Source organism: Dromaius novaehollandiae, unplaced genomic scaffold, assembly GCF_036370855.1.
Source record: "Dromaius novaehollandiae isolate bDroNov1 unplaced genomic scaffold, bDroNov1.hap1 HAP1_SCAFFOLD_36, whole genome shotgun sequence".
Taxonomy (NCBI): Eukaryota; Metazoa; Chordata; class Aves; order Casuariiformes; family Dromaiidae; genus Dromaius; species Dromaius novaehollandiae.
The window spans coordinates 2,185,596-2,212,396 of record NW_026991446.1 but is presented as its reverse complement, the minus strand read 5'-3'; the positions used below and the strand labels follow the sequence as shown (position 1 = coordinate 2,212,396).

General features: G+C 52.0%; 1 protein-coding gene across 1 annotated transcript; it reads right to left on the bottom strand.

Moving 5' to 3' along the window:
* Nucleotides 1-594: 594 nt before the first annotated feature.
* On the bottom strand, nucleotides 595-26,801 carry LOC135326558 (olfactory receptor 14A16-like; the record flags this gene model as incomplete). Its single annotated transcript, XM_064504372.1, has 2 exons — nucleotides 26,629-26,801; nucleotides 595-1,465 (listed from the first exon to the last, which is right to left on the bottom strand). Coding segments are annotated over exons 1-2 (1,044 nt in total), but the record flags the coding sequence as incomplete, so codon positions are not given.

The following is a 26,801-nucleotide window of genomic DNA, read 5'->3' as shown; positions in this document are numbered from 1 at the left end:
GACCTAAGAATGGAGACACACCTGTCAGCAGAAACGGCAACAGTAAACGGCCTACCTAGGGACAGTGATGAGACCCAATAAGGAGCAGGAGACCCCAGACCCAAATATTACTATTGGTCTGAACTACCACGTGAGGGGTGGGAAAACTTAATTTGAAAAAGCTATAATTGCCGAGGGATTTCTTTGTTCGCCCCCCCCCCCCCATCTCCTTCTCACTCCCTCTCTCGGCCCTCGCTCCTCGTCCCTCGTCGGAGGCACCCAGCTTGAGCTGTGATTCGAGCGGAGTCAGCGGAACATCATCGGCCTCGGAGTGGTGGTAGCTAGCTTCCTCTCTCCTTTTCCAATTTTTCTTTATCTTTTCCCCTTACCCTTGTTCCCTTTTTCCCTTCGCCTCCCCTTCGCCTTCTCCCCCCCACACACGCCTTTTCTCCCCAATTCGTGGAAAATAAAGGTAAAAGGTTGTACGATATTTGACCGGTTTTAGCGTCTTAATCTCGTCCTTGGGATCGTAACGAAACCCTCCCGATATTGGATCGGGACAAGTGCCTCCTTGAGCTCCTTGTTCCTCATGCTGTAGATGAGCGGGTTCACAGTTGGAGGCACCACTGCATACAGAACAGCCACCACCAGATCCAGAGGTGGGGAGGAGATGGAGGGGGGCTTCAGGTACGCAAAAATACCAGTGCTGAGAAACAGGGAGACCACAGCCAGGTGCGGGAGGCACATGGAAAAGGCTTTGTGCTGGCCCTGTTCAGAGGGGATCCTCAGCACGACTGTGAAGATCTGCACGTAGGACAGCACAATGAAAACAAAACACACAAAGCCCAAAAAGGCATTAAGCACAATAACCCCAACCTCCCTGAGGTAGGAGTCTGAGCAGGAGAGCCTGAGGATCTGGGGAACCTCACAGAAGAATTGCTCCATGGCATTGCCTTGGCAGAGGCGTATTGAAAATGTATTTCCAGTGTGCAGGACAGCATTGAGGAAACCACTGGCCCATACAGCTGCTGCCATTTGGACACAAGCTCTGCTGCCCATGAGTGTGCTATAGTGCAGAGGCCTGCAGATGGCAACGTAGCGGTCATAGGCCATGATGGTGAGAAGACAATGCTCTGCTGACATAAAGAAGAGAAGCAGAAATACCTGGGCAGCGCATCCTGAGTAGGAAATGGCCCTGGTGTCCCACAGGGAATTGGCCATGGATTTGGGGACAGTGGTGGAGATGGAGCCAAGGTCAAGAAGGGAGAGGTTGAGGAGGAAGAAGTACATGGGGGTGTGGAGGCGGGGGTCGCAAACTATGGCTGTGATGATGAGGCTGTTGCCCAGGAGGGCAGCCAGGTAGATGCCCAGGAAGAGCGAGAAGTGCACGAGCTGCAGCTCCCGTGTGTCTGCGAATGCCAGGAGGAGAAACTCGTTGAGGGAACTACTGTTGGACATTTGCTCCCTCAGGACCCAGGGGTACCGTCTGAAGAAAAAGAGATTTTGACAAGGTAGGATAGACTTCTCTGAGCAAAGCTTTCTCTTAACCTCCCCCAAACACACACACATTACTTTTCCCCATCTTGGCAGGAGCGTCATTGAGCTCCTTGGCTTGAGCTCCTGTTCACACTGGCCGAGTTTGCTGTGAGGAGCAGGGACCTTGTGGCGGACAGATGAGTGAACTTTTGCCTTAAACATTTCTTGGTACATAAGGTGCAAGCAAACCATAACACCAAACAAGCCATCTGTCCCCAGCGGAAACAGGACTAAGCTGCTGTGACCCCCGAAATGGTCTCCCTGCGACCACCCAGGACACACCGAGCCTGCGCTGAACCAGACTACGATCGGGCAGAGACTTTGGGACCTGGACTGTAAATTATTGCCGTTTTTAGCACAACTTCTATAAAACTTGCTTAGCATGAGGAGCTAAATTTGCTGAAGCCTTAGGCCGCACTCCCTAGTTCAGTGAGAAAGGGCCCCAGAGCTGGTGCAGGCGGGAATGATAGGGGAGTTACCAGCAATTTGCATTCCTGTGCACTGCTGAAATAGTGCTAATTGCTGGAGTTACCACCTCTTTGTCAGGACCTTGAGAGATGATGGCGGAACCTGAGGAATGAAGACACACCTGTTTGCAGAAACTGCAACAGTAAAGATAAGAGAGAAAAAAAGCAGCCTGCCTAGGGACAGTGATGAGACCCAATAAGGAGCAGGAGACGCCAGACCCAAAAATTACTATTGGTCTGAACTACCGTGTGAGGGGTGGGAAACTTAATTTGAAAAAGCGATAATTGCCCAGGGATCTCTTTGTTCGGGGTCCCTCTTTGGAGGCACCCAACTTGAGCTGTAACCACTGCACGCGTGCCATTACAATTTATTTATTTAATTTGCCTTGATTTGGCTCCAAACTTTTCAGCGGGAACCTAGGTTCAGACCCTGCTCGAGTTGTAATTACTGCATGCGCATCGCCAAAACTTACACCCAGGGTGAAGAGGACCCACCTACCACCAGACGGGAGCCCCTCCCCCCCCCCCCCCCCACTGCCGAGACTCCCAAAGGAAGAGGACCAACAGGACGCCACTGGATCCATGGGTGGTGATATCTTTCTCTCTCTCTCTCTCTCTCTTTTCCCTTTTTTCTCTCTTTTTCCTTCTCTTTTGTTGAATGTTGGTAAGATCTGTTTGAAACGTATGGCACGGGACTTGTCTAGCTAGTTGCAGTATTCAAATAAATCTTAAAACTGGTTGGCTGGTGTCGTTTCACCTTAATTCAGTCCAAGGGCATCACGAACTTGGTCGTTGGTCCCAAGGGGAGGGAGGTTGTCCTGAATGAATCCTTTCGGGCCACGACAGACCTCCACTCGTGGGATCCTGAGGAGTCGGCCCTGACCTACAGCAGTGATTACACGGGAACAGGGGTGACTAAACTTTTATACTCACAGTTCTAGTGAGATTTAATCCACTCACAATGTAGAAGGGCTTTTCAGCATCTTCACTCCCAGCTTTAAACACTGTCAATTCCTTAATAATTTTAAGGCTTTTCTTTTAGATGTCACACTTGAGGAGGATTCTCAAAGGCAGAAATCCTCAGCATTGCTACTGCACTCAGAGTCAACAGCTGTGATTCCGGAGAGGCAAAAGGATTCACTCTGGCTTTAGTGCAGAGCAAGGAGAGCTGGTCTGACCATCTGTCTTGTTCCCAGCTGCCCTGTGCTCGCACATCTGAGGTGGAGGACGATCCTATTCTTGTTACCCTAAAAAGAAAGGAGACAGCTGAGAGCAGAGGAATCCAGGTTCAAAGTGCAGATCAACTGACCCAGCACCCTTCATCAGAGTACCTGAGCGAGGTCTCAGCCCTCCCCTTCTAGCCAGGAAGACATCGGGCTCCTTCCAGCTGCCCACATCCAGCCACCCGATAGCATTTCCATGGCCTCAGTATCTAAATACCGGGAGAACTGTGCCCTTCTGGAGGGCAGCCTGCAGCATAGCTGGGCACCCCAGAGAAGCAGTTGAATGTCCTAAAGATGGAGTGTCCGGGAGAGAGAGTTGGCTCATTCCCAGCCCCCCAACACTGCATGGCTCAGAACCCCACAGGTTAAAGGGAGACTTGAGCACCTCACTGTCAAGGACACGTCTGCATGGCTGGACCTGCAGGGTCAGTGTCTGAACTGCATTGGAAACCCTGCTGCTCAGACAGTCAAAGGGGAATAACAAGAGCAGCATGGAAAGGCAGGAAACAGCAATACCATGGTATTTCTGCTTGTGGAGGAAGGGACAAGGGAGAGACAGATGGGCACTCCGGAGTTTCCCCTCTCCTGGATGTCTGGCTGCCAAGGAAACAATTTATGCCCTAAACCCCACAGCCTTGGGAGCAGAGGGCTGTGCTGGGTGGCAGAGGAGAGGAGACACTGAAGTCTGTAGTTCCCTCTCACACTTTGAGCATGACTCTGCTGCCTGGAGCCATCGCTGTGGGGAGCTGTTTCCCTGTCTGCACGTCTCTCCCCTGTCAGTGCTCACAGACCTCATCCCACCCGCCGGGTGCTCAGCTCTGCCCTGCAGAAACCTCCTGGGCGCAGGGCTCTGCCCAGGGGCACCTCCGAGTTTGCAGGGGCTAAGGAGCAGGTGAGACAAACCTTGCTGAGGCTGGAAAGGTGATGCTGGCTCTGTGTGTAGGCTGAGGGGTGGATGAAGGCATTTGCTGAGTGCCTCCCACAACTGTTCCTCTCTCACTATCGCTGTTTTGGGATCTCAATCCCCTGTTTAATCCTGACAGATCCAATAACATTGCATCATACGCAAAGCGTAAAACTGAAAGCAGAGACTCATGACAGCTCCTTCCCTTTCAAGTATCCCCTGCCTTGACCTTCCTTCTGAAAAGGCCCCTCCAGAAATGTTCTCAGGGTGAGCTGGAGCTGTGAGCAGCCCTGATGCATGCAGCACCCTCTCAACAGAAGAACTAACCTGCCCTGAGGGGGTTGCTCCTTCCACCCAGAGCTTCTCCTCACAGCACCATGGGGAGTTCCCGGCACAGGCTGAGTGCTGACCCTCGCAGGTGGCAGAGTCACTGCCCCAGGTGCACAACACCCTGGGTCGCAAGGGCACTGCTTTGAATTACAGCCCTGCGCAGACCTATGTGCACACCCCGGCTTCACAACCCTGCAGCGTCCCTGGGAGAAGGCAGCAGGCTGCCCTGTCCCTCTGACGGTGTGGCTGGGAATCCCTGCTCTAAAGCACCTCCTGCTCCACACAAGAGGGGCTGCGATATCCATCCTGACAGACCCTGTCAGCCATGGGAGGTGATAGCTCTAGAGGACCTCTCAGGGTATCTCACCTGCATTACCCTGTAGCCAGAGACTTACTGTATTAGGGGCTGTGAAGATTTCCCCACCAGTGAGCTCTCAGCTGTCCTCTCACTCCTGACTGTCCTTAACTTCTGTCTGTCTCACTCATCTTGCTCATCTTCCTTGTCTCGTCTTGGCACCTGGTGCCTGGAGCCCTGCGGCTCTCTGCAGAGGAGCTGCTTCTGGACAGAGATGTCTCTCAGCAGTGCTGCCAGGTTGCCATGAGCTCCCTCCATCCCACTCGGGAATAGCTGCCCAGCTGAAGGTGTGACTTTATCTGTTCTTTGTACTCTCTCCTCCTGGGAAATGTGCACTGAAGTAGACTGAAATAATCACTGATGGTCTCTCGCTAAAAACCAGAGAGAGACTGATTCCAGCATTGCAATTTGTCTCTTCAGAGGATGATTATCTAGGAGAGGTGGAAATGTCCCACTCTGGAAGCCCCTACTGCCATCTTTTAACTAGGCAGGACAGGTAGAAAAGGGGCAATAAGGGAAGTCATTTACCCATGCTTCAGTTGTTGATTCAGATGAGTCCATCTGGGCATCTTATGCCAGGTTAGAAGCCCCTGTGCTGGAGTGGGATTCAGCAGACTCCTGTGAACTCCACAAACACACAGCAGGTGGGATTCCCCTTACCAAAGCTGAAGTGAGCACAACAGAGGTGTCTGCATGCGAGCTCCTTGTCTAAGCTCCCATTGGAATCACTGGAGATGGAGGCTGGAGTCTGTTGCTCACACACAAACACCTGGTAGCAGTTGAAGAGACAGAGGTGGGCAAGACATTTGCCAGTGTCTGCTTGCTCTGATGGAGCAACTAGGAGACCCACATCCTTTTTAGAGCATCAGCTGGAGGACAGGTGGGGAATTTCCTTGGCCCTCTGAAATGAACCTAGATGCCTACTGTGACTAGAGTTCTACTCACTACGAAGCTGAGGCTCATGCAGATGTCTACATTGCAGGCCACTGACGTAATTCAGTGCAGGCACTTGATTTAATGACACAAAAAGAGGCCCTAGGCAGGGCCATGTCAGATGTCCCATACAACTGCGTGTTTCCAGCAGATGCCTCATTAGACCTAGAGGAAAACCATGCCCTTTTGGAGTGGCTGCTGGGCAAAAACCTCAGGCCAGCTCAGGTTTCCTACTTGTGCCCAAAATACTGAATCCAACTACCTTTAGGCAAAGTCCATCTCATCTACATCCAAATGTTCTGCAGAAATGGGAGGCATGTCACACCAAGGTCTCCACTCTAGTCTGTGCATTCTCAAACCCTTCGAGTTCTCCTCCCCCTGAACCTCTTCTCACATCCTGATGATGTGAGCAGGGACTGTACTAATGATGATCACAGGCTCCCCAGGCCCAGAGACTTTCTTGGTTGCACCTTGTCCTTCCCGGAGATCGGTTCACCTCTGTCACAGGCCCCAGGGGGCTGCAGAGTCAGCTCAGGCAGCAAAGCCCTCTCCTGGCATTCCTGCACAGTCCAGCTCTGTATCTCTCTGGCCTTGGATACTACAGGATTTGCTCTCATAGTGGGAGCCTCATTTCACCATTGCATTTGCTATTGATGCCAGCATGTCTCATGAAGACCTTGGTCACAGGTTTCCCCATGACTAATCTTGCGGCCATGAGAAACTTGGGGATTTGGCAACAACAACCTCATAAAGTTGTGCATCTGGATGGGCTGGGTCTTGATGGGCAGAAGAGTGACCCTGAGGAGAAGGGCCTGGACATTACAAGGGATGCCATATGAACCTGTGGTGTGTGCTCACCACAGATGTGGCCAGCTGCATACGGGGCTGCGTTAGAAAGTGAGTGGCCACCCAGACAAGGTGAATTATTATCCCCCTCATCTCAGCACTGGTGTGGCCACATCAAGAATAGGATGTCCCAGTGTGGGATGCCCAGTGCTGGAGGAATGGGGAGGAACTGGAGAGAGTTCAGAGGAGATTTGCCAAGATGGCATCAGGGCCTAAAGGACAAGGCCTTTATGGAGAGGCTGAAGGACCTGGGCTTCTTTAGCCTGGTGAAGGGGAGGCTGAGGGCAGGAGAGTAGGAGCCTGTGACTACTTGAAGGGTTGTTTCAGAGATGATGGAGCTTTTCTTGGTAGTGGGAAACAGCAAGAGAAGGGGAAACAGCCACAAACTGCAGCTTGAAAGGTTCCGACGTGACATTAGGAAAACGAAGTGTCATTTGAAGGGTATTGCTGTGGTGCCACAGGTCACCCAGAGGGAGTATGTGATCAGCCCCTGCCTTTGTATTTCAAGGAAAAGCAAGTGAGGACAGAGAGACATCAGTAAAGGTGGGGAGATCCCGGGGTGAGAACAAAGTAGGGAAGCGGGTTAGGTGTCTACATGCTGTGGGGAAAGAGGCACAGGCCTGGGACAGTGTAAGACAGCCTGTGGTGGAGACACCCAAGGGCACTGCCAAGGCTCCAAGCCTCCAAAGGTCTTTGACCTTTTGGCTATGGCTGTTGTCTCTGACACCGAGGCCTCTGACAAGATGCTGTTTCTTTAAAGCACTGTGGCCTCCTTGTCCACAGGGAGCCCAGGAGGTGCCATATCATTGTCCTGTGCTCAGTGTTGCACACCCCCACCCTTACACTGCCCCCAGGAAGAGCCCTGAGAGTGATATCTGAAAGGAGTCGCTAATCATCTAGCCACACTCCCATTTCCTTCCCTGCACTGTAAATGAAGTGCTACTCCATTTGAGGTGACAACAGGGATAAGGCTGATCTCACCCAATGCCAGGCCATTTTAGGGCACATGTCTATATCTAACGCAATTGTCTGGACTTCCCTTTCTAGTCAAGGGAGAGAAAGAAGTTGTCCCACTGAGAGGTCTTGAGAGACTTCTCTTGGTGACCACCTAATGCTCCCGAAAGGTTCCCAGAGGTCCTGGGTCACATTTCCCAGCTTCATATGGGAACGCAGCCATCCCAGGGCATCTCAGGCAGCAACAGCCTTTATCTGTGGGCAAATGAATAAAGGCCTCAACACCAACTTTTGGTCATAAGGTAAAACCTATTAAAAAATAACTCTATGCAAGAGCTGAAAAAATCATCATCTCCACGACTTTTATCAATTGGCATGGATTTTTTAATTTCTTTTTTTATTGTATATATTTGTTATATACATATATAAAAATATATATATACTTACAGTTATTCATTCTCGATACATTTCCTACCAGCACTCTGCATGGAAAAACTTTGTTCTGAGGAACTACAGTATTCAACTAGATGTATTTCCTGTCTCTTCTTCTGCCCCTCTGTCCTTTCCTCTGCATCTGCAGAGGATGGGGAGAGGCAGGCAAAAAGGACATGGCTGCAGTGTTGATTGTGAGGTCACTTCCACTGCAGCTGCCTGATTGGCCCTCAGCAGATGTGCTGGCCAGTAGGCACTGTGATGTCATCCAGTGTATCAGAGAGCCCACCCAGCAGCAACGACAGCCCTGGGGAGGGGGTGCTGGGGGGGTGGGGGTGATGCAGGTGAAAGGGCCCTGTCTGGGTGCTGATTGTGAGGGCACCTCTGCTGCAGCCACCCCACCAGCCCGCGGCCGGCAGGCAGGCAGGCACGGCTCACAGCCACCCTGCTCAGGACTCGCCCCTCTGCAGCGGACCTGCCACCGAGCAGGGCACAGCTCCTCGCCTAGATCTCCTCCGAGCCCAGGGCGCTGCCCCTGCAGCCCAGGGACAGCACAGCCATTATCTGCCTGTTGATTCTGTGATACCAAGAAGGAGTCACACTGCATGCTCTAATGTACAGTTTGATGATGGGTGGGTGAGTTTAACTGTGCAAGGCCTGCTGGGACAGCCCTGGTCGACTCTAGAAGGAACTGAATCTCACTTGTTTTTTCCCACACCTCACTGCCAAGAGGGGACCTTGGTCCAAATTAGCTTCAGATCCATACTTGGGATTTCACCTCAGAGGGGGTTCACCTCTGAAGAAGAGTCCAGGAGCGAGCTAATAGCCAGGCTGTGCCTGGGCTGATCAGGCTCCCAGAGGCCGAGAGGATGAAGAAGCCAGGTGAGTTCATAGCGCTGCAAGGATGAATTACCCCGAACGAGGGTTGAGACCCTCTGTCAGCTGTTAGAGAAGCCTGTATGAGCAAGAGTGGACGGACCTCCCAATGGCGGCTGTCCAAAACAAGGGGAGACAAATTCCGGCTGGAGAGCCCCATGTGGCATGGGAGCAAGCCAACAGGAGAAAACCCTCCCTGCTGTCCTCTGGATGAACACAGGGCATGGGTTTAACGGTCATGGGTGGGATTCAGCTCCCCTGATGGCAAAACATACATGTCTGAGCTTCAGGAAAGAAAGACTGGAGAAGATGGCTCCATCTACTTAGAGGTGCAAACCACACAGGCAGAAAAATCACACCCTAGGTACTGAGACGCAAGTCCCCTCACAGACTGTTTCCCACCCATGTGCCTGCTCCTTGCCCATCACTTGCAGAGACAGAAGTGACCTCAGCGTCACCTTGGTGGCCATGTGCCTCAGATTGGCCTTTGAGCTTTGGAGCCTGTCAACCCATCAGAAACCAGTACTACTCTCATCATCATCTTCCAACCCCATATGCCTGCTGCTGGCAGGTCAGCTTCTCAGAGGCACATGACCCAGCTCTGTGCCTGCTGCTGGCCTATCAGGCACTCAGGCAGAAGTGACCTCACAGACAGTTTCCAACTCATGTACTCGCTCCTGGCCCATCACCTGCAGAGACAGAAGTGACTTCACAGTCCCCTGCAGGGTCATGTGCCTCCCAAGGGCCTACAAGCTTCTGAGACACAATTCCTGTCAGAAAAATGTCCCCACCTGTCAGCCTCTTGGTGGTCTATTGGCTCATCAGATACAGCTGACTTCATAATTACCTACCAGCCCAATGGGCCTGCTGTTGGTCTTTCACCTTCCCTTATGGAAATGATCTCAGCATGGTCTTGGCTTCCATCCAGTCACATCCAGCTACTCATGCAGAAATAACCTCACAATCACCACCTGAGCCATGGGCCTGCTGCTGGCCTATCAGAGGCTGAGAGAGAAGTGATCTCACAGTCACCCTCCAAGCCATGCAACGGTTTCTGGCCTATCAGCTACTCAGTTCTAAATGACCTCACAATCAACACCCTAGCCCTGTGCCTCTTGCTGGCCTATCAGGTCCTCAGGCAGAAGCGACCTCACAAACAATTGCCCCCGGCATTAGCCAAGGGCTGCTGCTCAGATAGAGGTGACCTTGCAATCATCGATCAAGCCCAAGTGACTGCTGCTGATGGCCTTTTAGCTTCTCTGATGAACAAGGTTTGTGCTCTTGCTTGAGAGGTCCCTTCTGTCTCAGTCCTGCTAGACCAGCAGCAGGACCATGGCTGGGGCATGTACATGTGAGGTCACTCCTGCCTCAGCAGCTGATAGGCCAGCAGCAGGCACATGGCTTGGATGCTGGTTGTGAGGTTACATATATCTGATCAGCTGAATGCAGGGGTTTATTTAGCAGCCTGGCTGGAGATCCTGCAAGAATTTCAGCAACTGCAGGCCTCAACCAACCTAGTGACACATTGTGAAATGTGCTCAGCTAAGCAGGACACCTGAACAGTCAGGCTAGAAATGACTCCCTCAGAAAAGAGAGGAGCATGTGGAAAGGTGAGAACCCTAATACTGGCGGGGCTTGCAGACTTATTTGCATAAAACTACTTCAACTTGGCAAGCCGATTCTCAACTATGAGCCTTCAAGTATTTCTTGCTAACTTACAGGAAAGTGGTTGAGCAATTTTCAGGGTCCAAAAGCAATGCTGTAATCTGCTTCATTTGCAGCACAACAAATAAGCTCTGAGCCCTTGAGACAGCACTCACTGTAGTATGTGCATCTGGTAGTCGTATTTGTAAGAGGCCAATTATTTCCTGAAGAAATACTTTGTCTTTGGAAGTTGTCCTTATTTGCCCATTTTGAAAGGTAATGACTGTGGCACTGCCACTCACAAGAGTACCTCTGAGTGCTCCATCATGGCAAGACCATTTCCTCATTAACTGTGCCAGAGAAAAAAGTCCCACCATGTCAAAATTGCTCTCTGCGGCCTCCTCCTGGATGTCAGCCCTGGATGCTTGCTTTAGGGCCTGGAGCAGTGTGCCATGTGCAGGTTACAGCAGAGATCCCCAAGGCAGTGATTCCTTTGGCAGGGAGAGATCAGGACACCACTACTCCCTTCCATATTTCACTGGATTGATGGGGTTAATTGGATGGTTAATTAAGGGCTGATTGGGGGATACTACTGCGTTACAAGGAAAGAGTTTCTAGGATACTGCCCTATTAGAAGAAAAGAGGGTCTGTGCCAATCATGTTTATTGGTAGTACCCCCAAAGAAGCCTCGGTTACCAGGAGAGAAGCAACTGCTATGCCTCTTGTGGGGGGGGGGGGGGGATGCTCCCAGCTTCCCCCCACCCCCCACCCATCTGGTGGCAGTTACAAGCAGTTTGCATTCCTGTGCTTCATTCTCTGAAAGGGAGGATGTCAAGGCTTTGAGATAAGGCCTGCTTGGGCATTGGGAGCATGTCAAAGCTGTGAAATAAGGCCTGCTTGGGCTCCAGGACTCTGGGAAACAAAGCCTCCTCTCACTGCCAGAACAGTGTTAATTAGGGTGGTCTGGACTATCTCCTCCTCCTCAGGACCTTGGGAGATAACACCTACTCTCCCTGCTGGGGCAGTGTTAATCACTGGGGACTGGAATTAGCTCCTTCTTACCCAAGCGATGGGATCTCTCCTTGGGACCACCACTGCAAGAGTAAAGCAGTCATTCGCAGCCACTCAAATGCCTTTCTTCAGTGCTGAAGAGTGCTCAAGGCAGCTAGTCTGCCATTGGGGGTGTTCGGCTATCCCCCCGCCAGCCCATGACCGTGGGTGTCATCATCATAAAAACGACGGAGGAGAGCTGAACCCTGCAGCAGCCAAGAGCTAGGGACTGCGACTGCGCCAAGAGACCTGCACCTGGCCTAGCGAATCCACCTCCACCTTCCCATAAAGGGTATAAATAGGTTAGCCCTGGAGGCTGTCTTTGGCTCTTTGCGGGTGACAGCGGGTCTGTCAACTTGTGAATCCCCTTGGGATGGGGATGCCCTCCCTCAGTTACTTCCCTGGGATTGAGTGTACGTTGGCTACTCAGGCAGAGCGTGGGTAAGAGTGCACGTTGGCGGCTCAGGCAATGCATGGGTAAGATCAATAAGAATTGGAAAATAAGTATTCTAGTTGAACTCAGTTTCTGTCGATAAGAATGGTTGCTTTGTACTGTTGTAACTTGTGTAGTAAACTTAGATCTTTAAAATAAGTTGTGGAGTCAGGTAGTAAATCTCCTTCCTGCCCTCTCTCGTGCCACAAGAAACCCTAATGGTCCGGGACTGTAAAGACAGTCGGTTGTCCCGCGACAGCCTGTGCTGCCGCAACCTCCCACTGGGGCAGGCTGGTGTGAGACGCCAAGCACAGGCGAGGAGAACTGGCACCTCCGAGAGTCGCTTGTCCTCAGGGGGACCATTCGTGCCGTGATGGGGAAGGGCCGCCTGCTTCCCAGTTCCAGCAGCTCTGCAAGGCTTTGCCATGGAGCTCAGACCTCCCATCTCCATCAGGCTCTCAGCACTCCTCATCCAAAGGAGCCATTTCCTGAGGCTCTTTCGAAGACCCATCTCTGCTGTCACAGGTCAGGCACGGAGGGCCACTTGGCTCAGCAGGCCAGCAAAGGTGCTGCACGCGGGGCCGTTGCCACAGGCCAGGTCGTGGCCACATGCCACGAGCATCAAGAACTGCTCTAGGTCATCTGACTGAAAGCACACACAGAACACTGCCTCACAACATGCATCAGAATACCCCTTGCTGACTCCTGCCACCAGATTGAGTCCTGCAAGGAGCCAGCAGATTCCTGTGCACTGGAAGCTGCATTCCAGTGGTGGCAACAATGGCCAGGAAATGGCTTCCGAAATAATGAGAGGGCTGCTATCTTTTTGCAGGCTATGGAAGAGCTGCGTTTCCCTCTCCGGGAGAGCAGTGGAATGGAGCTCTCCCCGGGCAGCTGGAAGCACAGAATAGCCCTGCGTGACCCTCAGCAGGCAAGCCCGCTGGAAGAGCATGATTTGGAGAGACACACGGGCACAGGCAGCCTCTCTGATTTGCTGGCTCGTCTCCCTCCTGTTAGCTGGAGGAAGGAAGCGCTTGTTATGGAAATGAGGCTTGTCAGCCTCCATAACAGGGCTCGACCCTAGGTTCCCGCAGAAAAGTTCAGAGCCAAATCAAAACAAATCAGATAATTTTAATCACGCGCGTGCCGTAATTACAGCTCGAGCTGGGTACCTCCAAAGAGGGACCCTAACATAAACAAATCCTGGGTAATTATAGTCTTTTCGACTTACATTTCCCACCCCTCACGCGTTAGTTAGACCAATAGCAATATTTTTGGTCTGGGGTCTCCTGCTCCTCATTGGGTCTCATCCTCATTCTGAGGCAAGCTGTTTTTCTCCTTATTTTTGTTTTTTGCAGTCTCTGATGACGGTTGTACCTCTGTTTTTGTTGGGTCTGGCGGCTGTTTCCCAAGGTCTTATTTTCCCAGTTGTTTTGGCGTCTTCCCTCTCGGAGTCGGTGACACAGGTGCACAGACTGCGTGTGGCTTCCTTATTTTCCCAGCCTGAATGAGCTCAGAGGCACTACTTTTTATTAAACTAAGTAAAGATTCGTTACTTTTCCCACGCTCGGCCTAAGGCTTCAGCAAATCTAGCCACTCATGCTAAGCAAGTTTTATATAAGTTGTGCTAAGCAGCTATTTCTAGACAGTTTCAATTCACTATTCTTTAACAGGGGCCTACAGTATTAAAAAAGCTGTTTTTGTGTCTCACACAAATCCACTGCCCATCAAACCACTCCCTGCCCAGGATCTGTCTTGCCACTCCTCGCTCTTTGCACACAGCAAATTCCACCATGAGGTGTCACGCTCTCACAACTGACAGAGGAAAGCAGTTTGATCAGCTTCAAGGAAATGCTCTATTTATTGATGGCCTAATTTGCACCAATCTCAACATACCTGTGTGACAGTGATGTCTTAAAGGAATCCCTGAATATCTAGCCACGCTCCCTTTTCATTCCCTGCATGGTCATTAAGTGTGACTCCATTTTAGGTGACAACAGGGATGGGAATTTTCTCACCCAGTGCCAGACCCCTTCAGTGCAGATGTCTGTGGCTAATCCAGTTGCCTGGACTTCTCTTTCTAGTCAATGGAAAGGAAAAAGTTGTCCCCCTGAGAGGTCTGGAGATGCCTCTCCTGGTGACCAGCTAATGCTCCAGAAAGGTTCCCATAGTTCCTGGGTCACATTTCCCAGCACCACATGGGAACACAGCTACACAGGGCATCTCAGGTGGCCATGGCCTCTATATGGGTCTATAAAGGCCTGAATGTAAAATTCTTGTCATAGGTTGAAATCTATTCAAAAAATAGCTCTAGGCAAAAACTGAAAATATCTTGATTTTCAGAACTTCAAACGTTATTTATCAATTCTAATGACTGTTTTCTTTCTCTTTTATTGGCAGCACACTCTATATGTGTTGACATGTTTTTAAATATATATGTTTTTCTTCATGATATGTTTCCTGCCAGCACTCTGAATGGAGAAACTTTGTTCTGAGAAACTACTGCATTCAAATTGACATGTCTCCTCTCTCTTCTTCTGCCTCTCCATCCTCTCTTCCTCTGCCTAGTCTGTCTTTACAGAGGGCTCATGGCCCCTCTGCCCTCCAGGGAAGTCTCCTGGGGGACCCTGCCAAGCAGATCCTCAATTAGCTGAAATTGACTCTCCTGCAGCCCTGGGCTATGCTTCAGCTTTTTGTCTTACTTTTCCACCATCTCAGAAGCACATCCACCTCCTGATTTGAGCCTGATGCTTGCCTGTCATTTACTCCCACACAAGTGACCTCCCAGGCACCATCCCAGCCATGTGCCTGCCGCTGGCCTGTTGCCTCCAGGGACACAGGCGACCACAGAACCAACAGCCTCGCCTTGTGCCTGCTGGTGGCTGCTCAGGTACTCAGGCAGAAATGACCTCACAATGAACATCCAAGCCATGTGCCCACTGTTATCCAATCAGGTCATCAAGAAGAAATAACTGCATAGAGGACACTGCCATGCCACGTGCCACCTACTGGCCTGTGAGGTACTCAGAAAAGAAACTGAAGAATTGACCTCACAAACATCCAGCCCAGCCATGGGACTGCTGCTGGCCTGTCAGAGGCTGAGATGGAAGTGATCTCGCAGTCCGCAACAAAGCCAGGTAGCTGTTACTGGCCTATCAGCTACTCACTTATAAATGACCTCACAATCACCATGCAAGCCAGATGCCTGCTGCTGGCCTGTCAGGTCCTCAGGCAGAAGTGACATCACAAGCAATTACTCCAAGCATTAGTCAAGTGCTGCCCTATCAGCTGCTCAGCTACAAGTGATCTTACAGCCCACCAAGCCCACGTGCATGCTGATGGCCTTTCAGCTTCTCTGGTGGACAAGACTGAGCAATGTGCAGGTTGCAGCAGAGAGCCCCGAAGCAGCGAGTCCTTTGGCAGGCAGAGCTCAAGACCATCTCCCCCCAGCTATCCTTCACTGGATTGGAGGGGGTTTATTGGATGGTTAATTAATGGCTGATTGGGGGATACTACAACATTATTAGCAAAGAGTTTCTAGGGTCCTGCCACACAGGAAGAAAAGAGTGCCTGCACCAATTGAGTGTACGGATAGTATCTGCCCTTAGCCTTTGCCCATAGGAGAGGGAGGCAACTGCTGTGCCTCCAACCTAAAAAAACCTTGTGGTTGGACAGATCCTAGAAGTGTTATTTTCAAGAATCTCCAACAAAGAACCCTTTCTGAAAGATGACCTCTTCTACTGCAAATACTCTCAGCTGCATATTTCTATGTATTTCACAGTCTATGTGGGATACCTGGCTGCAGATCCTGGCAAAAGCGGAGGAAACTCAAGGCCTGAACCTCAGTGCACAGAAGGCAGCAGGCTGCCAGCATCCCTGGCTCTTGCCACCAGGGCAGCCTGGGCCCTGCGAGCCAAGTCGCCTCCTCACCTCCAAGTGCTCCCCAGCCTGGCGGCACTCCCCACGCACAGCACTGCTCTCTCCAGACACTTCCTCCCATGCAGAGCAGCACCAAGACACTGGGGCAACTGCCCATCCCCACCACAGGGGACCTCACCATTGTGACATCCTGCACCTCCACCCCTGGCCTCACAGAGGGTGGCCAGCCAATACACCTCTCTGCACCAAGGACACACAGGGCACAGCACCACACATGGTGGCAGCTAGGACACCCCCAGCGCCCCAAAACACACACAGAACAAATCTCCAGCTCTTCCATCCCCTTTTCTGAGCCCTCCAAGGCCTTGCAACAGCCACCTCCTCTCAACAGCCAGGCACAGCCCTGGGCCTGCTCACTTCCCACCTCCAGGAATCCAAGGACAGAGGTATCATTCGGGTCTTGGAGAAAAATCTCACAAGCCCCCTGGTATTTTGATGAGGCAGAATATTCTGCAGCACACAGACACTGGAAATCAGATTACTGAGCTCCCTGCTCACACCAGCACTTCATTCGTTTAGCAGCATAAAAATTCTAGCTGGACTCCTTCATCCACCAGGAGCAGGCTATAAAGCTATGCTTAGCAAGAAGTAAAAAGTCAAACTCCATGTCTACGTTTACCAGAGAACATCATCCTCATTTTAAATGTAGCACTTCTAATTCACGAAGATGGAGTGGAATAAAATTTGTATCAGATGGTGTGGAATATTATTGTCTACTTCTGCTTGATTTATTAGTTGCATCTCTATATTGCTGTAGAGCTCTGCAGGTGTCAATCCCTCCTCCCAGCACACTCACCAAACCCACAAGTGACCTCACCGCCAGCATCCAAGCCATGGGCCTTCTCCTGGCTTAGCAGCTGCTCAGACAGAAGTGACCTCACAAGTCCATATCCCCACCAGGTGCCTGCTGATGGTCTATGGGCTTCAGAGGCGAACTTTCCTTGAAATAACATCCCCTGCCATGAACATGCTGCTGCCCTACCAGATACTCTGACCTAGCAGAGCTCACAATCTGCTTCCACACCTATCTGCCTGCTGCTGGCCTGTCGGACGCACAGGCACAAGTGACCTCACAAGCAAATACGCAAGCCATTAGCCAAGTGCTAGCCTTGCAGAGACAAGTGACCTCATAGTGACTTACCCAGCAATGTGCCTCCACACAGTCTACCAGGCACTGAGACAGAGCTGAGCTCACAAACATTTCTCCACCACATGCCAGCTGCTGGCCTCCCTGCTGTTCTGGAGGAAATGGCCTCAAAGTCAGTTCCCAGCAATGGGCCTGCTACTGGCCTATCACATACTGACACACAACTGACCTCACCAGCACATTCCCCACTTCAGAGACTGCTGCTGGCCTATCGGCTTCTCACCCAGAAGGCTTCTCTCACAGAAGGCACTTCTCTACAGCCATGCGCCTACTGCAGCCCTAGAGGCTGCTGGGACAGGAGGGACCTCAGAGTCAGTTCCCAGCCAGGTGCCAGCTGCTGGCCTGCCAGGTCCTGTCTGCAGTGACCTCACAAGGAACTTCCTAGCCAGGGGCCTGCTGCTGGCCTATCAGGGACTCAGAAGGAGATGACCTCATAGTCACCTTCATAGCCATGTATCTGCACCTGCCTATGAAGCTCTGAGCCAGCAGCTACCTCACCATAACTTCCCCAGCCATGACACAAATCCTGGCTCACCAGCTGCTCAGGCAGAAGTGAGCTCCAAAGCACATGTCCCAGCCATGAACCTGCTGCTGCCCCAGCAACTGATCAGCTGGAAGTGACCTCACAAGCACCTTTCCACCCACAACTCTGCTGCTATCCAGTCAGGTAATTGGTCACAAATTACCTCACCATCAACATTCAAGCCTGATTCCTGCTGCTGGCCTATCAGCTACTCCATCAGAAGTGACCTCATCATCAACAGCCAAGCAGACAAGGCACGGGCCTCCTGCTGGCCTGGCAGCTACTGACCAAGAGCCCAGCTCTCGCAGACAGCCGTGACCTCCCTGCCCACAGCCCGGCCACGCGGCTATTTGCCGCCTGCAGCTGCCCCTGCCTCCCCCCAAGGCTCAGCCAGCTCCTGAGCAGCCACCTGGACTCACCCTGGGGCCTCGCAACGCTCATCGGGGAGTGAAAGACCTGCTACGGACCAGTTACTGCCCCAAAGCAGCAGCTCCGGCAAAGGCTGGACAACGGGTCTACGACCCAGGGCAGGGGCAAAGCTTCCTGCCCCCAAACCCCCCCAGCCACCCCGGCCCAGCTGCTCGGGGGCAGCCGGCACATCTGGCTCGCAGGGCAGCTGCCCCGGGGCCAGGGCGCTTTGTCCCGTGCTCCCGGCCCCACCAGTCCCTGCTGCAGCTCCTGCAGGAAAGCAGCCCTGGGGCAGCACCGCTGCCCCTGCCCCGGTGGGAGGGCACCTGCCACCATCGGGACGTGCCCACAGTCCTGCCAGCCCCGCTCGCACCCGCTCTTGCCTGCCCCCTCACTCCCACTTTGATCGCGGCCCACTGTCACCTCTTTTTTAATGGTGGCCTCCGATTGGCTGATAGAGCCAACAGTCAATCCCATCCCTGCCCTCCTCCTCACATCAGCCAATAGGAGGCAGCGCTGGGGCATTGCCAGGGGAACGTTGCAGCCTCCTGCCCTGGCGGCCAGCTCTGCCCCACCCCCCCACCCTCCTCCCACCCCCCACGCCGCGGTGGGGCGCCATGTTGTAGGCGGCAGCACCGGGCCGTGGCAGGGCGCCGCGGGGCCTGGGGGCAGTGCTGCCCCGCAGGGGCTGGGCTTTGCTGTAGGGGCCCTGCGGGGCTCCTGGCTGCCCTGCACCTGAGGGCCATGCCGAGTGCGGGGGAGCAGCACTGGCGCTGGTGCTGGTGCCGGCCCTGGCGCCAGCGCGGGGCACCTGGTCATGGGCCCCTGGGGCCCAGCCCCCTGCCCACGGAAGCCCCAGGGCTCGGCAGACCTCTCACTGCACCCAGCAGGACTGGGCCGTGGCCAGGCAGGGGCTGCTCTCTGCAGGGCGGGGCTGGGCCCCGGCATGCCGCTCCGCAGGCTGAGGAGCCCCGGGGCAGCCAGGGCCAGAGCAGCTCTGGGCCTGCCGGTGCTGGGCAGAGGAGGTGTGGGGCTGGGAGGGGGCTGGGGAGATGGCCCTGCTGGGCTCCCCCCAGCACTGCCCCCACAGCTCTGAGAAATAGGCTTGGGGTCAGCAGGGACTTGTGGGGTGGCAATGGCACCCCAACCTGTTCCCAAGCGGCCCCCCCAAACAGGCTGTCTTTTGGGTGCAGAGGTTTGACCCGAGTTTGCAGGAGGACAGGGGCTGTGGACATCTGAGGACAACATCTCTGAGCCCAAAACATGCTCTGCCAAGTTGGAAGCATAGAAGGATGCAGGGGGAAGGAAGAGAGGTTCTCCCAAATAAGTAGACGGCTTGCAGTTACTAGAAGGTGAAGGTTTCTTTTCCCATTTGGGCATTTCCAGCAGGCTCTTGAGAGCCCCATGGGAGCTGCAGGACACCGCAGCATCCAGGACACAGGACCCCTTTCCTGCTGGAGCCAGATCCCAAAGGGAGACCCACTCCCAGGGAAGCCTGGCCATGGATTGCCCTTCACCCTGTACAAGGAGATGAAGCCAGCTCCACAGGAGCCTTGGGGCTCAGGGCAGCCCCAGCCCCAGCCCCAGCCCCAGGCCCCAGGAGTGCTGGCTGCCACATTGTCCCCCAAGCCAGACAGGACCCTCAGGCCAGGGCTCTTGTGGCAGCCCCCACCCTGCCCAGCCACCCCTGCATCCCAGCGTCCACAGCACTTAATGCAGTTAACAAATGTCTATTCAATACCTCGGGAAGGAGCTCCCAAAGCCCTTACCCTTGGTGGAGAGCCACAGGAGTGTTAGGCACAAGGAACTGCAGTACAGGCTGATGGTCTTGGTCCAGCAGTCCTCCATTTCGCTTTCTCCCTTGCCCTTGGCTCACTTGTCCATCTGAGCAAAAGGGACGCTCTTCCTGTCTCGTCACCCAAAACTCCTCTTCAACCTGCTCCTCTGCCTGACATCGAGGGGCCCCAATGTGGCCGCACTGTCTCCTCTTCCCCCTCCTTGCCATGGAGCAGCTCCGAAGGGCAGCGGTGGGGAGCACGTGAGCAGTGCCCAGCAGCTCCTGGGCGTTGCAGGGAAGTGAGGACACTCCTGCAGTACCAGGGAGACCTCCCTGTGATGCGGCACATCCCACTGTGACGTCAGCTCCTGTCATGTGGGGGCTCAGTAGGTCACCGCCATAGAGATGGCAGAGCCAGGGAGAGAGCTGAGAGATTTCCCCTCACCTCGCCTTCCTTCACCCCAGGTATTTTCCAAGAATTTCTGACAAATTGTTCAAGAACATCTCCAGATGGTGCCAAAGACTTTGAAATATCTAAAGGGGGGCACTGGAGAGGTCAGTTCTGCGCCCCTGTACTGTCAGGTCTCTGCACTGGGCAGACCTGTGTTGGAATCTAGGACCTAGATCTAGTTAGTCTGGGATTTAGTGTTTTTTATAGACAGGATTAAAGTCACGTGGGATGAAACAGCACAAAGTGTGGCCACAGATTGAGGTGCTTTGGTGAGCCTCAAGACTGATTTCTACTGTGGGTTGCTCTTTTTGTAGAAGCAGGATGTAGGACAATCTGGGACAGGGTGCAACCTTCCTCCTTGAGGCACCAAAGCAGGCTCTTTGCTTTTAAAAGTCCTCAGCAAGGTTTCTTGGTCTGCGGTGCTTAAGGTAGAGATGATATGCCAGAAAAGAGCAAATGTGCCCTTAACACATGTCATCCTGAGAGCTTTATCTGGGACCCTGGTCCCTACTATGCTTCATAGCCATGGTTACTGGAGTGCACAAACATGGTGCTGCCAATTAATAAGAAAGACAAAAAATATTTGGCAATGATGTTAAAAAATGTGTGAAGATTTTGAAAAGAGAATTTTTTTTGTCAATTTTTGCATTGAGTTATTTTTTGAGAAGATTTCAACTTACGACTAGAATCTCCTTTGGGGGCTTGATTCATTTGACCACATAGAGAGGCTGATGCTGCCTGAGATGCCCTGGGATAGTTGTGTTCCCATGTGGCGCTAGAGATTTTGGAGGCAGCTCCTATGGAACCTTAGCTTGTCATTAGGAAATGTATCTTAAAACAAATCAGTTGAGAAATCTATTTCCCTCCATTGACCAGAAAAGGACGTGCAGACAAATGGGTCAGACAGAGACATCTGCACCGATGGGATCTGGCAAGGGGTGAGGTCAGCCTCCTCCCTGTTGTCCCCTAAAATGAAGTTGTACTTCACTGACCATGCAGGGAATGAAAAGGGAGTGCGGCTAGATGTTTTAGGGACTCCTTTCTAACATCACTTTAAGACTGGTATGTTGAGATTTGTACAAATTTGGCCACCTAAAGATAGAGCATTTCCTTGAAGCTGGTCACCCTGCTTTCCTCATCAGCCTAGAGAGCCTGACACCTCAGAGTGTGACGTGCTCTGTGCAAAGAGCGAGGAGTGGCATGGACAGCCATGGGCAGGGGGTGATTTTCTGGGCACTCGGCTCTGTGTGAGACACAGAAATATCTTGTTTAATGGTGTAGGCCTGATTACAGCAGAAATGTTTAGAAAATGACATTAAAAATGAAACAAGAAAGAAACTGAAAAAAGGAGATTTAAAGCAAATAAATGTTTTGTTATACTTTCCAGCTTTTCATTTTTGTGTGTTCTTATTGTCTTTCTTGATTTGATCTGTCTCAGTATACTAGTCTTCTGGGGTGATTATGCATTGTCTGAAAGGAAAAGTGATTTTCAGAACTGGGGTGGGATGCAGTCACAAGGTCATGGACAGATGGTGCCATTGCAGGTGCCCTGGTGCCCTCTGCCCAGTCTCCATCTGCAACTCCAAGAGGCTCCACTCTCCTGCAAGTCCTCTGTGAGAGCTGCCAGGCCCAAGTAGACACCTCAGAGATGCTGGGTGGATGTTTATGGTTAGACACCCAAGCTCTGCCTGAAAAGGTAAAGAACTGTTCTCAAGGTTAAAAAAAATTATGACCACACTGTCATCAGCTGAAGTGACTGAGTAATTTTAATAAAATATCAGTGTTTTCCCATGATGACATAATGGAAATTTTGAGGAAGGGCATGGATCTCAGGAGAAGAAATGTTGATCTACCCCTTAACTTGCATTGCCACTGCTCTCTCTACTATGCTGTGCCTTTAACCTCACTAATCTTTCACATATTTCCACATGTCCTGATTAAATTGATCATTTCTAAAGTCAACTTTGCATCAGATGATCTGGGCATATGCACTTCCCATAGTTTTCCAGTCTTCCTCCTCCTTGCTCTTTATCATTCAGATACTTTGCAGCTCTCCAGTTGCTGCTTTAAGCTTCAGGGAGTCTAAAGCTTGTGTCATCTTTCAGCAGTGTAATTGTCTGTTCAACCAACTCCTTCACTGTGTGTCTATCCAGCCTTTCCTATTTATCTGTCAAAAACATTTCAAGGAAAGTTGTTCCTAGCAGACTGTGGACCTCACTGGAGGCAACTTAGTTTGATTGCAATTAAGACAAATTCTTCTGTGTCTGTTTGCAGCTAGTTCTCTATGGAAAGCAGGTGGGAACTGGTGCACATGAGCTCTAACCTTCAGCTACAGCCTTGAGTGGAAAAAGGTTAGACTTTAACCAGAGTGATCTAAGTCCCCAGATAAGGGAACTGGCAGGGCTGGGGAGCTGGGGAGGAAGGTTGTCCATACATGCCTCCTATGAAAAATACTGCTTGTCCTACATGTCTAGACTTCATTAGGAGACCCAGTGGGTCAGTATGAATTGGAGAATGTGGGTATCACTTATTCTGAAAAGTGAAGAATAAAGAAAACTTAAGAAGCAGACATCTTTCTTTTTCAGGTGCTCATTGAAATCTTCCTAATTTCAATACACTCCTGAAAGCTTCTCAATTAGCCACACAAGAACTGCAGAGCGGAAGCAAATTATGGAAAGAGGCATGGCTCCTCAGGGGTTTTTGCATTTTAATGATGCCTTGGGTGGATTTGGTGCTGAGCCCACGAACCTCTGATGCTGAGAGGAGACTGAACAAACCTTTCAAGAAGTTAAAGTCAGAAGCAAATCCCTTCTTTCTTGGAGGGTTGATGGGTCCCACTGAGGGCCATTACCAAGAAAGCCTCCCCAGGGGCTGATTAGAGCAGAAAGTTGGAGGCCTTGATTGCAGGCAGGCAAAGGCAATGTGCAGGTGGCTCTGATGCCAAGTCAACCCAGATGTGTATTATCAAGCAGATCAGCCAAGCACAGGTGCCCAGCCCCTGAGTAGGGTGGTCCTTTCTCTGACATGTTGCTCAGGGCTCTTCCTGGGGGCAATAAGAGGGTGGAGGTGTGCAAGGCCAAGTGCAGGACAATGATACAGCACACGTTAGGTTCCCGGGGGGAAAGCAGGCAATGTGGCCCCCGTGCCATAGGGAAAAAAGTTTCTTCTCAGAGGCCTCGATGGCAGAGACAACAGCCATAGCCAAGAGGAGAAGGACCTCAGTTGTCCTGGAGTCTTTCTGCCTTGGCATTGCCCTCAGCCACGTCCACCTCAGGCTGTCCTGCACTTTCCCATGCCTGTGCCTGTTTCCCTGCAGCCTGTAGACACCCAGCCAGCTTCCCCACCTTGCTCTCACTCCAGAATCTCTCCCTCTTTACTGATGTCTCTCTGTCCTTAGTGGCTGTTCTTTGAAACACAAAGGCATGGGCTCCCCTCTGGGTGACCTGTTGCACCACAACACTACCCTTCAAGTGACATTTCTTTTTCCTAGAGTCCAAGCTGAGCCTCTGAAGCTGCAGTTTGTGGCTGTTTCCCCTTCTCATGCTCTTTCCTACTGCCAGAACAGGCTCCACCATCTCTGAAACCACCCTTCAGGCAGTCACAGCCTACTGCTATATTCCCCTTAGCTGTACCACTCCACCAGGCTAAGGAAGCCCAGGTCCCTCAGCCTCTCCATACAGGCCATGTACTTCAGGCCCCCATCCCCATCTTGGCAGACCTCTTCCAGTTGCTCCCCCTTCCTCCAGCACTGGGCAGCCCACACTGGGACACACTATTCTAGATGTGGCCACACCACTGCTGAGTCGAGGGGGATAAGAACTGCCCTTGCCTGGTTGGCCAGACTCTTCCTAAAGCAGCCCTGTATGCAGCTGGCCTCATTTGTGGTGAGCATGCACCACTGGCTCATATGGCATCCCTCATAATGTCCAGGGGGTCACTCCTCTGACAGCCACAGCCCGTCATGATGCATGAGTTATTCTGTCCCCGATGCAGGACCTACCACTTCTCCTTGTACAATGTCATGAGGTTTTTGTTGGCCAAAACCCCAAGCTTCTCAAGGTCCCTCCGGACTGAAACTCCTTTGTGTCAGCTGTTAATGTGTGTGTACAGATGGCTTATCCTGTCTTGTGGTGCCTCTGACAGGGTAACAGCATGAGGAACTGCAGGACACTACAGATGACTGAAAAAAAGGAAGCACCAGTTTAGTGGAACTGCTGTCCAAAGCAAGAATTTGCAGAGCTCCTGGGCCCTTCAGAGCTGCCTTCCCTGGGATCCTCCACCAGTCCCCTGAACAGGCCCAAGTCTGCTTCTCTGAAGTCCAGGGTCTGCGCTCTGCTACTATGCTTCCTCTCTCCATTCAGGATCTGGAACTCTACTTTTTCATGGTCACTGTAGGCAAGGCAGACACTGCCTATCCCATCCCTGATCAGTTCCTCCCTGTTTCAAATTTCCAGATACAAGAGAGCATCACAAATATTGCCTGTTGTGCAGCTGTGCTAAGAAGTTGTCCCTGATGCCCTCCAGAAACCTCCTGGTCTGCTTGCACTCTGCTGTTTGCCCTTCCAGTGAATGTCAGGGGGATTAAAGTCCCCCTGATAAGAAAAAGGGCCTGCGATCCACAGACTTGCTCACATTGCTTAAAGGAGACTGCATCCACCTCCTCACCCTGACTGGGTGGTCTGTAATTCCCATTGCAATGTCACCTTTGTCACACAGAAGCTCTTACCCAAGCCCTTGCCTTGATGTGTGAAGAGCTCCACACATCTGAGCTGCCCTTTCACCCAAAGGGCATCCCCCTTCCTCATCTTCCCCGTTGGACTCTCCTGAAGAGCTTGTACCCTACCATTGGGGCTCTCCTATTGTGCAAGTGATCCCACCACATCTCAGTTATTCTAGCAATGTTTCAGTCAGATTAGTCATGGTGAAACTTGTTACCAAGGGCCAAAGACACTGTATGTGCGATGGCCCCACTTCTGAGCAGAGACATGCTGGCAGTGGCAAGGTAATAGTGAAAGGAGGTTCCCACTAAGAGGGAAAACCCTGCAGTGCCCAAGGCCAGGAAGAAACAGAGCTGGGTTGTGCAGGAATGGCAGGAGAGGGGTTTGCTGCCTGAGCTGACTCCGCAGCACCTTGGGGCCTGTGACAGAGGTGAACTGATCTCCAGGAAGGACAAAATACCACTGAAGAAGTCCCTGGGCCTGGGCAGCCTGTGATTTGGCACTCTGAGGTCATCATTAGCACAGTGCCTGTTCATAACATCCAGGGATGAGAAGAGGTTCAGAGGGAGGAGAGCAAGAAGGGTTTGACAGTGCAGAGACTAGAGTGGAGACTTTGGTGTGCTCTGCCTCCCATTTACACAGCACACTTGCATGTGGACAGTACAGAGTGTGCCTAAGGGCAGAGGGAGGATTCATTTGTTTGGGCACAGGTAGGAAACCCGAGATGGCCTGGGGCACTTGCCCAGCACCACTCCAAAAAGCCATGGCTTTCCTGTGGTTCCCATTGTGTATCTGCTAGAAAAATGCAGTTGTGCTGGACACCCCAGGCATCCGACATAGCCCTGACAGCCAATTTCTATGTCATTAAATCCAGGGTCTGCACTGAATTACATTAGGGTTTTACACTGCAGGGATCGTGTCTCAACTTCACAGTGAGTGGTGCTCTAGCAGTATTAGGCATCTGGGGTCATTTGAGATGGCCAAGGAAATTCCCCATCTGGTGCTCTAGGAGGATCTTGCTCATAGTTGCTCTATCAGAGCAAGCAGATGCTGGCATATGTCTTGGACCACCTCTGTCTCTTCAGATGTCCCCAGGTGCTTGTTTATGGGCAACTGACTCCCACCCTCCATCTCCAGTGATTCCAATGGGAGCTTAGACAAGGAGCTCGCATGCAGACACCTCTGTTGTGCTCACTTCAGCTTGGGCAAGGGGAATCCCACCTCCGGTGTGCTTGTGGAGTTCACAGGAGTTTGCTGAATCCCATTCCAGCCCCGAGGCTTCTGAGCTGGCATAAGATGCCTAGACTGACTCATCTGGATCAATACCTGAACCATGTCTCACTGAGCTCCCTTCTTGTCCCCATCTAGGTGTCTTGCCTTGTTAAGAGATGGGAATAGGGCCTTCCAGAGTGAGACATTTCCACCTCTCACAGATAACCATCCTCTGATGAGACAAATTGCAATGCTGGAATGGGTTTCTGTCCTCTGTTTAGAGAGGCACCATAGGCGAATATTTTGGCATGGGTTTTTTCTGCCGCATCATGCACACCTTGCCACCTTTCCTTGCACATCTTCAGCAGGTTTCTATTGTCCAAACCCCTGAGCTCCTCTGCCCTTCAGAGCTGCCTCCCTTTGCTCATCCTATGGAAGAGCTCCATACAGCTGAGCTTCCCCTTCACACAAAGGGCATCCTCCCTCCTCACCTTCCCTCCTGGTCTCTCCTGAAGAACTTGTAGCCATCAGTTGCAGCTCTGTCATCATGCAAGCTGTCCCTCCATGTCTCAGCAGCTACTCCAACAATGCCACACTTCTGTGACAGCACACAGAGCTCCAGCTCCTCTTGCCTGTTCCCCAGCCTGAGGGCATTTGCACACAT